Below are 15,688 nucleotides of genomic sequence, written 5' to 3'. Positions count from 1 at the left end.
AAACCTCTGCCTTACAGATTTTTGTTATGATTTTTTCACAGCACTTCATAAACAAGGGTAGCATTCCTTAAGTGATCTTTTTTTCACTGCACTGTGATAAAATAGCATTATAAATTAATCTGTATATGGATGTAATTTTAAGTGTGCATGTGTTTCTTTTTTCCAGAAAACCTCGTTGCAGATTTTTTTGACGTGCTGAACATTCACACATTTTCCTCTACCATGACCAGTGCCACTTATTAACCAATGTATTGTGAACCTTTTGGCATGGCTCCAGGTGCTGATTCCTGAATACATTTCTGAAAATTTAAAAGTGAAAACAATCAGAGCCAAGAGAAATCAGTTAGTGAGTGAAAGTCTCTGAAGGCATATGAACACAGAAGGTATCAGATATTCTTTTACATTTAAGCAACCTCTGAATGAGACCCTTCAGAGAAATGCTGCCTTGCTGAAACCAACTTTGATCAGTCTGAATCTGTTCGCTCACCATATTCCAAATTTAGAAAACACCTGAAATTCTCTTGCTGATACGTTTTAAATAGCAGGATTGATCTCTTCTTATGGTCCATATCCTCCTACACCAGGTAACACAAGTCACAGTCTAGGAATGACGGTTCTCTATGACCACAAGAGGCCAAGTAACACACACAAATAGAGTTACTGGACTTATATCTAGTCATGGTTATGTCAGGTGGGCCCTACCTAAACCACTTGCAGTGTCAGTAGTATCGTATCTGTGGTGCTGGCTTGCAATTGGAGCTGTGCTGTCACTCGAAACCAGTGCTCCATGGCACACGTTCTCTCTGGCCTGACACCCAGTTAAAGAGTGGGCTCAAATAAAAACATCCTGGGAACAGCAGGCACCAGTAAACAAGTCCTGTCAAACTTATGTCATTTCACATGTACTTTTTGTACTTTACACACCTTTTAAGCATCTAGGTAACCCTTTCCTAATATTTCACAGGTGAAAAATGAAAATGTGATTTTCTAACTACTTTCTCAAGCAAACTTGGAATTAAAGAATTTCTTTCCTCAGACCTGTGGCCCAAAACTTTTGCTATGGCATGTGTTACAGCCATTTCTGTCCTGCTGATATTAAGCTTTTTCCAGTGTAAGACACTATTTTCCACAATCCTGGCAAGTGGACAAGAAGACATAAAGGGTAAGTAAAGTATTAACAGTTCATCCTATGCTAACCATCCCAGATGTTTAATCTGAACTTGCCAAGGCACTTTCTACAGCTCGTATAGAGAAACAGAGACCTGCAGTAGGAGAAGTGTCCAAGACATGCAAAAATGAATCCATTAATTTTGAGAGCTGCAAAGAGCAGCATGATTTCCACTGCTGAAAGTCATATTCGACAAAACTCTGAAATTCCTGCTGCAAGCAAGAACCAAGGTCCTGGTAGAGCTGTTGGGCATGCAAGCCTTGCTGAGAGACAATTTCTTTGTGTACACAGTGGAGGATCCTCTCTCTATGTAATATCAATTTAATTGCAGATGCACTTAGACTACATAATATTCTGTGGGCCACCAAGAATGATTCAAGAGTTATTTTGTCTTGGAGCAATAACCTGACAAAAGAAGAAACCAGGAAATACACTGTGAAGTATATTTTGATTTATAAGTTCTTCAATACCACTAAAGAAAAAAAAGTAAGTTCTTCAGAGGTTGCACAAAGTGTAAAGTAAAATAATATATCATTCAGTAGATGAGCTTGCATAATTTCCCTTTCAATACTTACAACAGTCTACCTTCATGGAATTTCTTCTTTCTCCTCTTAGGAAAGGCTGCAGGAGAAGGAAAAGATAATACATCTTAAATTACATTCTGGTTTTAATGCTAAGGTTAAGACACAACTTTTTGCAAAAGAAACAGAAGACATAATTAGGGAGAGTGACTGGACAGAATTTACTTACAAGGCACATCCAGGTCAGTTATTTCCAACTTGTTTTTAGGATGTCCAAGCATTTACAACAGTGACCTTCTTTACTTGGAGAATTTCTGAAATGTCATTCTCTGCAATCCCAATATTCTGCTACTTTTTTTTTTTTCACATATGTTAAGAATATGTTTCATAATACCTTGAGGTATTGCAGAATTATTTCCTTTGTTAAATGTGCTCAGATTCAGAAAACTCCAGCTCTGCTGAGCAAGATGTCAGTATAACCCAGTCTTTTCATTTTCCCTAGCAACTCATGTCTCATGAAGATTGCCTTCTGTATCACATGATTTCAGCAATTCTTAAAAGATCAGAGATTTTAATTTGTTTTTAAGTGGGTTAGTAAGGCTTTGGTGTTAGTAGCAGATGTGCTTCCCAGTTTTCACTGTCTAAAAAGTGATTTTTATTTTATTTTTTTTCACATAGTACTCTTTTATGCTTCTAGAAATAAGCCAATAGAGTGGGTCTGTAAAGGCAACCATCATGTTGATATTAGGAAATCAGTGTAAAATAAACACAACTCTTTGCCATTTCTTTTTTGCAGTCTATATTCAGAATCTTTCGTGCATCATATATAACATTTCTTTTTTCAATTGCACCTGGAACATCAAAGCAGAAGCTCCTGAAGATATCCAGATCTTTACCTCATACAGGTAAGGATGTTAAGCAAAATAAGTATGAAACCATGATTTTGGACCTAAGTCTTTGATTTAAAAAAATTATATTTCCTTCTCACAGACATGTAGGAAAAGTTTTTGCATGCCAGAAATATATAAAAAATGCAAGGAAGAAAAATATTGGCTGCAATATGAGAGAAATACATTTCCAACCATCAAGGAAAATAAATTTAAATATAACTGTCAGAAATTTGAAAAATGGTTCAAGAGGACTGTCTTATTACAAAGCTTTCACACCTCAGACAATAGGTAAGTATTGTCGATTATTGTATATTATGAAAAGTTTATTTACTGGTTACTTCATGGAAAGCAAAAAAGGAAATAGGTGTGACAAAGTCATACTAATTCTAACTGTTTAGGCATTCATCTCAGTGTGAATGTTACACAAAGATTAAACAAAATGGATTAGGGCTGAAGGTTTTTTAATTTTTTGTCTGATTAAATAACCTTGTTTATCTATAATTTTAATTAGAAGAAAAAGCTAATGTGAGAAAAAAATATTTAAAAGCATTATACTAGTTTCTCAATTTTTTTTCTTCTATCTTTTTTTATAGTGCTGAGCAAGTGTGATTAAGAAAAAGAGCATAAATAGTCACAAATCTCATTTATAACCTGAATTTAAGAATATGGATGTTCTCAAACATTAGTAGCATTTTTATTTATTTTTAAGTTAAAAATATCTTGGCAGTTATTTTTAATTATCAACAGTTTTGAATGATCATATAAAATTACTTTTCCTAACTTCTCTGGGAAGTTTGAATTAATCTCATGGGTAAGAAATTCACCTGAATTTTAGCAAAGATTGCAGATTCAAATGCCTTTTAAGTCATTAACATATTGATTGTCTTCCAGACCTGAAACCTGGGAATCAGTCATAGCTCAAGGGATAGCAAAAATATAATTCAAAACTCTAAAACTTTTTTCTGAGTTAGATCTCATCTAACCTTTACTAAGACAACAGAACTGTTTGCTTTACCTAAAGCTTTTCTCCGCACTCAGAGCCAGTTATAATCTGACATACGACAAAAGGATGAAAAGATATTTCTGCCTGTTCTTGACATCCTAACAGAAGGGAGAATGGTCTGGCAGCAGTATTTCAGAGACTAAACAAAAAAACCCCTGCTTCTCACTCTTCTCATTGCTCATGACTCTTCACGGCTCACGGAGTGCCCCCACCCTCAAAGGCTGCATGGAGCTGCGGTGCTGGCTTCTCTCACTGGCACCACGCTGCAGCCGTGGTTATCGACAGACCTCGCTGACCCTGCCTGCAGAAACTTGCCATGCACTTCTGCTTTTGCTGGGAGGGCTTTTTCAGAAAACTCCAGCTGGAGTTCTTCCTTTCACAGAAATGCAGCAGCAGCTGAGAAAGACTGAGGATGCCTGAGTACTGAGCACGAACTTAGGATAAGTCCCCTAACACTTGCCATGCTAAAAAACAGCTGTAGACTTGCTTATATGAATCCAAGGCTGAAATCCTGGGGACCCAAATGTCCCTCGCTTCCAATCCTGTACTTCCTCCATAGTAAGTGTCCACTTGCCTCTTTATAGGAGAGAGAGATATTTCTCAAGCATCTACAGAAATCTTCATGTATTGAATTAGACAAATTCCCTGGGAAATAGGTTGTTCTGAGAAACTGTGGATGCCCCATCCCTGGAAGTGTCCAAGGACACGTTCAGTGGAGATTTGAGCAACCTGATCTAGTGGCAGGTGGCCCTGCCCATGGCAGGGGATTTGGAACTAGATGGTCCTTAAGATCTCTTCCAACCCAAACCCTTCTAAGATTCTCTGAAGATTTTCTAAGTGTCCCTTCTGTAACCCCTCTGTTAGAGATGAAATGTTATTATTTTAAAGTAATAATACCAGGCCTGTGGGTAGACAAAACGCATGTATCCTACATGACATGGAGCCATACTCAAAGTCTCCTCAACACCAACACAGATGCTGGAGAGGGCCTTCTTCTCCTGCACACTCTTTCTGCCTTTCCTAGAAACATATGTGAAAAACTCCAACTGTGTCCCTTTATTTTGAGATACTTACTGAACAGCAACTTAAAAAAAAAATGTGTCGCTCACTAGAATGTCCCCTTTGGGTGTGGCAAACTGCAAAACACTCAGCTGTGTATTTTAAGGACAAATGCAGTTTCATTTGTTTTACATCAGTTTAAATATGAGGAAGAGCATGAGGTACAGAAGGTCTCTCTGTGTTCCTTATTTTTCAGAGAAGCTGAACCCACCAATCAACGTCTCGGTTTCCCTTGAAAACAGAAGTATTAAAATTCACTGGAAACCTCCCCCTACTATTGGTTCAGCAAGGAAAAAGTGTTTTTTGTACCAAGTGAAAATAACAGATCATAAGGTAATCAGTTTCCCTGGTAGTACACTTAGTCCGTATAATGTTACTTCCATAAAAACAAGGCATCCCTCAAATTTAACAGACTTTAATCTCAAATAAAATTTAATGAAATCCCATTGTCTTTAATGAATAATCCAACTTCTCTTTCTGGTAAAAATAAAAAATCAATACATTTTATGAAATCTTTCATAGTCAGGCTTGCATTGAAGTGAATTAGAAGTTTTTGTCTTCTATATTAAATTTGAATCGTACATTAGTATCACATAAACCATACTGACTTTTTTGTTATAGAAAAAGAAGTATTGTCTGGAAGCTAGGAAAGATTGTCAAGTACCATGGGGGAAAAAAGATTAGAATTTGAAATTTTGGTTAAGTCTGAAATCAACAAGGTGAAACTCAGTAATAAGGAAAATCCTATGATTAGGAAATACAGGTCAAATATGTCAACACAAAATAAGGAATTAAAATGTAGACATCAACACAGAAGAAAAGAAGGTCTGTGGATTACTTTGAACCACAAACTGAGTCAAACATTCTGTGTTCTTACGCAAAGGTCAAATGTCATTTAAGTATATATGGTCAGCATATCACATGTAAGATGCAGGTTGTGACTAATTTGCCCATCTAGATGCTGAGTTTCACCTAAAGTTTCATACTGTGCTTTGGGCACCACAAAGTATTAATAGATTCCAGAAAAGTCCTGAAGGGAAGAGAAAGAAGCATCATGGTGCATAGGGTCAAATCCACACCTTGTCAGTCAGTATGAGGAGAACAGATCACAGTTTCCCAACACCAAGGAAGCAGAGATTCCATGCTTTTCCATGGATAAGATTCATACTTTCTACTCTGCAGCCTTCTAACATCACTTAATTTCTACAAGCAAGAATTTTTAAGATTGTTTATTTACAGAACTTTGCTTCAGTATTTAAAAGTGGTGGATGATTTAGAGATCCCTCTGCTTTAAACTCCATCCCTCCACATTTGGGCTTGATCTTTTGAAGTGATGTGCTTTTTTTCATAGGCACAATTAAAGATGTTTCAGGATGGTCAGAAAAATTGTGGACATCCTTCAGCTGAAAAATGCAAGATTTTATTCTACCACAGAAGCAAGTGTAGCACACTATCCACACCAAAATCTTGAAACTTGCAGTTCCGCAGTTACTATGCTTGTCGTATATGTGGTGTGATAAAAAATTAAAGGAGAATCAGTGCTTTCAAATTCCTAATGTTCTGCCATACCTCCTTCCATCTTATCAGTTCCAGTCTCTCTTTATGTTCAGTTTTGAGTTTTAACACGGATCAGATGAGAGTTAAATTATATATGGACATAAGAACTTGTTCTGAAAATCTCTTCCTACTACTTAGAGATGTAAATTGTAGTATTTGACATCCCTAGTTTATATCTGTTTGAACTGCAATACAAATATATCTTACAATAATCCCCTAAACCTCTCTTGATAGATTGTAAATGTCACTGCAGAGAACTATAAGTATTCATTTCATAAGCCAGAAAAAAAATGTGCAGCACAAGTGAGGGCAAAGAAAGAGATTTGCATAGCAAACAAGATCTGGAGTGAATGGAGTGAACCAGTATTTATTCACGATGGTAAGTTATGTACTTACTACTCATAACTGTTATCATGGGTTTTGTTATTACCGTTCAATATATTTACCTCATTATTGCCTCTCTTCCTCTCCAGGGTGTTATTGGATCATAACTGTCCCTAGGGGTCCATGGCACACACCAGGCTCACAGAGCTCTGCTGTAGGGGAGTCCTTAGGCTGAGCTCTACTTCCCTGGTCTTTACAGAGCTGTTGTCCTGAGCTAAGTTATACCTGACTCTTGACAGCCTTTAGGAAATAATAATGGTCAGCAGCTGACAAGGTCCTTACACCTTCCCCTGCTGCCTTGCCCTGCAAAGGATGGCCCACGCATCTCTAAAAACACTTTCAAATGGAGTTAGTAAGCCAAGAAATTCACAAAAATCATAACATTCTTCAAACCACATAGTCTTTAAGGACTAAGTCCAAAATGTCCCTTAGAACATTGGTGGAATAATTTCTTATCTGACAGATAGGAAATGTTTTAGCTGTTATTTAAATATATGTGCTCTGGCCTCTCATTTAAATATATGTGCTCTGGCACTTCCTTCAACCTCTACGAAGAAAACACCTAACATCGATGTGCTTACAAGGGAATCTTGTGCTTTCCATGATGAGATAAATGCCTCCACATGCAGAAGCTTCCTGACATCAGGTTAGGCAGTAGTAAAATAGTGTGACGCTGTATTTATAGAGAGAAACTTATGTCTGCGTGTTGACATGCAAATAAGTACAGTACTATGGGTAGTAAAACAAAACAAGATAAGTATCATTATTTAATGCAACAGACAGTATTTTGGAATATGGCTTTTTGATCTTTGAGCTTCAAATGCATATTTATCTGATGACAGGAAATGCCAGGTGAGACATTATTATTTTTGAAATGGATTGAATGTAAATTCAGTTATAGAATTTACTGGATACTGGCTGCCTACTCTATCAGATGCCTCCTTGTATCCCACTGGTCTGCTGAAACCTTTTTTCTCTTAAATTTATTAATTTAATTTCAAAAGCATTCCACTTGTGAAATATCTGGAGAGAGAAACCTAATTGCATTTCATGTTTATTGTGGCAAAGAAGATAATTTTCAAGAGTCTTGAATTCCTCTTTAGAGGAATTCCTCTTTCTTCTCACTAAAGACAGAGTCTAGGATTGCTGCATGGCCTAGGAGGGGTCTGCCAGCTCTGTCTGCCTGACATCAGGCTGGACACATCTGGTGTGTAGATAGGGGACATCAGAAGAGGTCCTCTAGGTGAGGGCATGTAGATTTACTTGCTCCCCGCCAACCTTGCACCAGAAGAAGGAAATGAGCAGTCACTCATTCTGGTTCCGGCCTACTAAACCTTGCTCTCAGCATCTGCCAGTCTCCTTTAGTTGTTTTCAACACTGCTGCTTTCCCAGCTTCCTCTGCAGCTGTTGCTGAGGTTCCATAAGCACAGAATGTTTCCTCCATTTCAGAAAAGTTTCTGATGGACAAGATCACCATGGCACATAAGCTGTAATATCTGCATGTGTTCAGTGCAGTATGATGATTTACCCTGGGGCGTACTGCACATGTGGTGCAGCAATTCCCTTCCTTTCTACTGAGGAATGATCACTGATTTTTATAAAATGAATCTATGGAGACATTCTATTGGAGGGTTAGGTACTCAGCCAAATCTCTTTACATACTACCTTTGATGCTGATACGATTTTTTCTGTCCTTTTTATTCTGTATTCTGTGGAAATTTTTCTATCTGCTTCTACTTGGGAACATGTATAAATGCACATTATACAAGTAACCTGAAAAGAAGAACATCCATTCAATATTTTTGTTTTGAAATGTGTCATTTTTCTGATGTTACAGGATCTCTTTCTACTGAAAGTCTTGAAGAAGCATGGCATGACCTGCTTTCTGTTTGCTTCTCCATTACATTCTACTGTTTCATCTAGGAAATGTGCAACATTTCTTTAAGAATTCATTTTAAAAAGGCATTTTAGCCTTCATTTAAAAAAAGCTGAAACATCAAAATGAAATAACATAATTCAAAACATAACTAAAATATTTGTTCTGAAATGTTCCTTTGACATGAAAAGAATTTGCTAATTTTCTCATGAGGAAAACATTAATTTGCCTTTAGAATTAGCATATGCCCTTGAAAAAAACCCTCACAATTTAACCTGAACTGAGCTGTTTACTATAGAAACTTTCTGCTAAAAAAAGAAATGTTTAATCAGCTTTATTCATATGTAGAAACTTGAAATAATTGGTCTAATTTTTAGAGCTGATGAGCATTCATAGATCACTTTGAAGTTTGTAGTAATTCAGAAGTGCTCTGCATTTTTGCAAACCAAGCCACTTGTTTTGATTTCAAAGTTCTGTTATTCCTGTCCAACTTAAAGCATTTGCATCTGAAAAAAACCCCACCGTTAAATGGTCTACCCAAAAGAATATATGTGCTTCTTTTTCTTGCTGCTTTCCATAATGCAAGAAGTAAGAAAGCAGGAGAAGCAAACCTCTCTGTGATTCAACTGATGATAAGAGCAGGGCTTCCTCTTCTCCTGGGTGTGTGTATGATAAAGGGCTAGCAGAATGATACAGAGGAATTACCACAAACTAAAAAAAAAAATCTACTACACAGTGCAGAGGTTGTTCAGAATAAGTTTTCTGAGCCCTCATTTCAGAAAGCAAGTAGAAAATAATTTCCTTTTCATCTTAAAGTGAATAAAGAGTAGTATTGAACTTTAAAGAAGATAAGGCATATACTTGTAAGTTCTGCCCATAAGTTTCTGAGTTTTTTCTTGGTTTCATATGAAACTTGTGGAAATAAATGAGTTCAAACTCAGAACTTTAGTTCCATTCTTTAATACTTTGATTTTTAATCTAGATTGATCCTAAAACCACTGTTTAACTGGCCTCAGACTATAAACATTTTAGGAGCTGTCCTTGCCTGTTTTTCTTCAAAGTACTTAGCTAAAACCAATCCAAACTAGTTGTAGTTCTAAAGCTAGATATTAAACAAAAAATTAAATTTCCCAGAAAAACATTTCTGAGTCAACAAAATATGTTGCTATTTTGGTATTTTGCATATTTTGGAGGAAGAAATGCAAGGTACAGAGCAGTACTATTTGTTGAACAGTATAAATATGTACTGATGCCATTGCTTTAGGACTATGCCAAGCAGGGTTAAAAAGGTAAGTATAATAGAAACCAAATGCTGCTTCTTGAATAAAAGAGAATATTTTGTTTGACAAAATGCTTTTATTTTCATTTTGCCTTAAATCAGTTACAGCTGTGAAGTGGTGAGGAGGCAGGAGCTGGGGACTTATGGTGTGTGGAGATGGGAGGTAGCAGCAGTAGGAACTCAGGAGCAGCTAGAGCAGCAGCTGAAGTACCAGTAGTACAGAGGGTTTGATATCCAGAGGAATCAAGGCTGTGTGGAAATACCCAGTGGCAGGACAGGCCATGCCCAGGATATGAGATCAGAATTCCAGGAAAAGGAGGGAATGGAATGAAGCAAGTGGAAGTGCCAGACAAAGCAGCAAGGCTGAGGGCTAATAGGAGGAAGGGGAGGAAGGAAGAGTGCTGAAGTCAAAAGCCCTTTTCCCCTAAAAAATCTCCAAGAAATGTTTCTTTAAATCTGTGACAGTTCAGGAATAGAGCAATATTTATGAGTCCATACTGTTTATTAACTACCCTAGCCTCTCCCATATAATTAACACTACTTTTCCCTCTTCTTTTTTTTTTTTTTTTCCTTTTTTTTTTAGAAAAGACAGTGGATATCCTGCTACTAAGCCTCTCATTGCTTTGTCCTCTGGTTTTCCTTGGAGGTTTGATGATATATGCATGTAGAAGGTAGTGTACATTTCTGGATGGTTGTATACATTTCCAATGGAAGAGGGGTCAGGATGACAGTAAACGATACAATGGATAAAAGTCAAACACAGATTTTCTCAGATAAATTATGTTAACAAGAAGAAGTTAATTGTGCATTTCCAACTATTGTTCTAGCAAAGTAGTGCTTGGTGTTATGATCTAGTGTAAGACAGAGTTATAATTTGTCTCTTGCAGCTCCTAGCCCAGTCCTCCACAGATCCAGTCTCACACCTTACTATATTTGTAGTATTTACAAATATAGAAATATATATTTACTATATTTGTAGTCTTTACAAATATAGAAATACATACTTACTATATTTGTAGTCATTTACTATAAATGACATTTTTTAATCCTACTCAGGCAGCTGTCTCTCTATCCTCAGTGTGACTTTACCCCATGCTTTCACATGTTCTGCATTCAAGGTCACCTATATTAATCAGGCCAGAGATGAACTGCATGTCATTCTGTCCAATTTCATTTCATAATCCATGGGTGTTATGAAAGCAGTCTTTCAGTCTAAGCTGAAGAGTTTACAAGAAATAAATAAAAAAGGGAAGTCAGGCAGATGGAATGAATTTCCTTTGTTCTACTATTAATAACATTAGAGCAAAGTAATAGTAGTGGCCTCACATCCATCAACAGTTAATGCTGCTAACTCTATCTATGCCACTACTTTTCTTCCTGGCAACATAGCTTTCTTATAGACAGCTTCCTGTGGCAGCAAAGGCTTTCTTGAACTGAGAAATAATCTTGACCAGGATAGAATGATAACTCAAGATACCTTAATATTTGTAAGGTGCAGTATGTAAGTGGAGCTACTATTAAAAGTAAATTTATTTAATTAATGAATAATCATTTTTCCTGATTTGTATAAAAAGTTATCAAATTTTTATTATGGAAGGAACACATAGGAATAATTTTTTAAGCTACAGACACAGTAGCATGCCACAATTTCTCACTTTTCTTGGAAAAAATATTTGTGTAGAAATCATAGTTTTTTTATATCCACCCAGTCCTCTTAAAACTCTTGCAGGTTAGAAACCAATCAGGCTAAAGAAGAGCTAGGTAAAACGTTGAAAATGTAGGAAATGTCTACAGTGAAAAGAAAGAAAGAAAAAAATTAAATGGCTCTAGAAATAGTAGATGCCTGCCTTGGAACTGGAACATATATTACAAAGCATTAATGTCTGATCTGTTCCGTTCCTGCAGACAAGAATAGTCGCGTGCCTGTATCACTGTCTTGCAGGTATAGATGCCTGGAAGTTATAACCACGCCTGTTCCACATCCTTCAGATCATATCAAAACGTGGTTAGCAGATGAGACTCACCACCAGGTAGTGTGCCTGTCTTTTTTCTCTCACCACATTGACACGCATGATATCACTTACAATCAGAATGGTACAACATTGCATTTGGAGCAGCATGTAATTGAAAAAAAAAATTAAAAACATAAAAAAAGGTATGCACAGCATTTGTAGTGAAGCCAGAAGGGAACAGAAAGCTTGTGGAGGTTACAGGACAATGATGTCAGTAGATGGGACAGAGAAAAATCCTAGGGGACTAAAATGTCTAGTGTTCTCCAAGGTGTTTCAGCTTATCCACACACAGTGGACCAACATTTTAAGGACTGGTCACCCTGAGTCCCTGAAGAAGAGTCAGTGATGGGATGATATACATGTAAGCATGTAGGCCAGTTATCAAGGGGAATTTTTAGTGGTGATCTGCAAGTCATTGGCTGTGCACATTGGCTGTGCAGTCAAATGTGCACATTTTTACAGAAGGAAGGAGGAGGCTGCACAATTCATAACCTACCCCGGCTGTGCCCCTGCTTCAGGACAAAGCCATATGCAGAGGTGTTTACTTTGGAAGAGATGACGTGCTGTAAATTCAGACGCTTGCTTATCTCATGCCAGATTACAAGTCTTTAGTCAACTTGGCAAAACAAAGACTAAGTATTGACAATATTTTTGTGAATGTCATAAATGGAGCTCCCTGGCTTGCACACTCAGTGTTTTGCTGTCATTGTGTGAGTTGCAGGAAAAAATGCACTAGTCACAAACATTGACTGCAGAGAAGCTACACAGTAAACTGCGTGCTAGAAGGCACAGTAAGATTGCGTCTTACCTGGTTCTGCAACACATGAGGAGGAGGCACAAGTGTGCCCAAATTATGGGGTATTTTTTGGTGGAAAACACCACTGGAATAGAAAACTGCAATAAGGATTTTCTCTATTCTATGTGCTCAAAATATTTGTTCAGAGCCTCTTCAGGATTTCTGTTAATTTTACTCTATCCTGCCATATTATGGCACATATTTAGACTGCAATATCAAAATATCTTCTAGTAGCACATTCAGCAATTTAACTAGCAATTCCCAGTGTGTTCCCTTATGCTGTTTTCTTTCCCAAGAGAAACATAGATGTCTTCCAATATTGTGGTTTGGGTTTGGTTTTTTAAATAATATATCTATGTGATTACAAACTTTGAAGGAAAACACAGATCATCTCAAACTAGGAATCATAATTTGAGTTGTGAGGCAAGAGGAATGGGTTGTTTTGTTTAATTTTATCTTCTCAAAACAAATTTATGGGGAAAATGATGTGCATATTCTATATAATAAAATGACAAATTAAAAGATTGAAGTGTTTTGAACTTGCACCTGGAGTTCATTCCACAAGCCTTGGCTGGCTCCCAGAGCAGACTGTGCTCCTCTTCACTACACTCATCTTCTCAGAAAAGCTCAAGAGCTCCAGAACTGGCTTGAGGCCAAGTCTCTTATTCTTAAAATTCAGAAAAATTTCTAAGACACTTCTGGTCAATATAATTTGACCAAATTTGATGCTAAAGGTGCCGTATTGACCCTAAACTCAGCTGGTTAAAGAGTGTATTTATCACCTCTTCTATGCAAAAGTCCTTCTCAACCATTTTTACCAGTGAAACCATTTTGTGAACAAGCTAACTGATAATACCCCTTGTGGCTATGAATATGGGCTGGCAGAATACAGAATCATCACCCTCAGGTTTATATTCTGCATCTCCACGTTAGAACTGCATAAACTGCTATGTAGAGGTCTTTGTGTTCAATATATAATCACCACAGAAACGACATTTAATGTTAGTGACAGAGAAAGAAGCAACTTCTGTGCCCAAAGTATTACACTGAATAAACCTTTGACAGAAGGCTTTAGCATAGTTGGGTAGTTACTGTCTACATCATAGCAACAGATTACTGAGATGGCACTGTGATCTTTTGATTCAAGTGATTGTTGATGGCACAGTGGTCATATCATCCTGGAGAGTGCCAAGCAATAAAATCAAGGCTTAGAACAACTAAGCAAATTTGCCTGTGAACAACTTGTAGATTGAGGGAGTAACTAATACAATCTTCGTATGCCAGTTGCAAAAGAATAAGTAATCTGTACTAATCCCGGTTATATGCCAAATAAATTGAGCACTTGTAAAAATATACATAATTTTTAATATCAATGAATAAAGATTTTGTGCATAATGTCATTTCTATCCAACAGCAACATATGCAAATGCAAATGGAGACGCACTCAGAGGTTACTCTGGGAACACTAGAAGAGAACAGAGATGAGAACATTCAACCACAGAAATGTTTGAAAGAATTTGTGTTAGAAGATCTATAGAGGTGGTATGCCTTTTTTATCTGCATGCAAGTGTACCTTTCCATGAGGTGGACAATATTCTAACAGATCAAAGAACAGCTGATATGGGAGTTTGTCTGAGACCAATAACTTGAAGTACTTTGTGCTCTGAAAACAATGCAACTCTTAAAATTAGCTTTGGATCACAAACAAAAAGAAGTATCTTGCAGTTTGTCTCTAAAAAAACTGATCTCCAGCCCAATAAAATTAGAGCATCTCAGAAAATACGAACTGATGTTGACATCCCCTTGGGTTAAAATGAAATTAGAATTAGTGTTTCATAATGCTACAATAGCTTCCAAGTACTGTCTGATAGATCAAGAGCTTTTGAAGATTGGCTGTTCATACAAATCTCATACTAGCTATTAAACATCGGATTGATGTGGTCATGAGAAATGGTGGATGTAGTAAATGTTTCTGGAAACAGCAAGAGAATCTCACAAGTGTTCTCTAAAACTAATATAAAAAAAAAAATCCCTTTCTGAGTCACTGCAGTGTGTAAGCACACATCAACCAGAAAGAAAAGTGTGAAGACAGGGTCTTTTAATATTGTGGACTTTGCAGTTAGCAATCTAAGTAAAACAAGAAAACTTTAGATGAGGTAAAGTTTTCTGCTGTATTGTGAGTGTTTAAATAAGTTTATCTCAGAGAAGTGAAAGTTCAGAACTGACCAATTTTTGCTATTTATTTTTCCCTGTCCATTTAAAGAATCTTTCCTACTGATTCCATGAAGTGACGAGCTATGCTAGTCTGTTTTCAGGTACACAATCAGGGAAGAGTTATTCTAACTCTTAGTTAGGACAGTGTTTATTTGACTAGAAGAGAATTATTTGATTTTGCAAGGAAGACATTTCTTTTTTGAAGATGGGAAATCAATGATGGACATAATTTTCTGGAAGGTTTGGAAGATACCTAAAAATTACTTGCTTTCATTACTGGTAACATTTTTCCATGTCAGAATAGTACTTATTGGAAGAAATAAAAATATAAAAATTTTGTTTGTGTTCTTGAAACATAAAGTTTCCAAGATATACTTTGGTGCTGAGTCTTGATTCACCTAAATGTGCTTTTTGTTTTGGTAAAAGGTCCCCAATGGAGAAGATTGCACTATTCCTCCTTTATTATTAAGAATGGCTGGTGACAAGTGGAAAGCTCGATCTAGAAATATCTGAACAACAAAAGAATTATAAATTTTTTTTTTTGCTGTAAGATCAGGTTAATGACCTCAAAAGAACAATCAGTTTTAGTAGGTAATGTCACATTTCCTCTTACCTTTGCACATCAGTGCTCTCCCCTCCATACTTGTCAGTCTGATGCCCACACAAATCATCAGGCAGAAGGTAAATTGTAGATATCAGGTGCTGAGTCAAGTTTCAGTGAGACAACTCCTGTAATATCTCCTCCTTCTTGGGGGAAAACCCTCAGCCAATGTAATAACTTTGCTTTTGGATGATCAGACACCATCTCTGTGCATAGGCAATACAATTATCTCATTGTTCAATGTTCAGACGTCTTCTCAAGAAGAGGGGAAGAATTCCTACTTTCTGATAAAAATCATTACAAGAGGCATTCAGAAAGCATTATGAAC

The 15,688-nt window shown here is 36.8% G+C and overlaps 1 protein-coding gene across 1 annotated transcript; it reads left to right on the top strand.

Moving 5' to 3' along the window:
- The first annotated feature begins 273 nt into the window (after positions 1–273).
- LOC131584905 (interleukin-5 receptor subunit alpha-like) lies at positions 274–15,076 on the top strand. The gene is made up of 11 exons (XM_058850482.1): positions 274–383; positions 965–1,162; positions 1,500–1,654; positions 1,784–1,931; positions 2,486–2,594; positions 2,680–2,867; positions 4,838–4,974; positions 6,433–6,577; positions 10,321–10,408; positions 11,680–11,767; positions 13,960–15,076. Exons 2-11 carry the CDS (start codon positions 1,060–1,062, stop codon positions 14,080–14,082), a joined length of 1,284 nt encoding a protein of 427 aa, XP_058706465.1. The 5' UTR covers positions 274–383; positions 965–1,059; the 3' UTR covers positions 14,083–15,076.
- The last annotated feature ends 612 nt before the right edge of the window (positions 15,077–15,688 follow it).

Source organism: Poecile atricapillus, chromosome 1 (assembly GCF_030490865.1).
Source record: "Poecile atricapillus isolate bPoeAtr1 chromosome 1, bPoeAtr1.hap1, whole genome shotgun sequence".
NCBI classification, from domain to species: domain Eukaryota; kingdom Metazoa; phylum Chordata; class Aves; order Passeriformes; family Paridae; genus Poecile; species Poecile atricapillus.
This window is presented reverse-complemented; position numbering and strand designations above follow the sequence as displayed.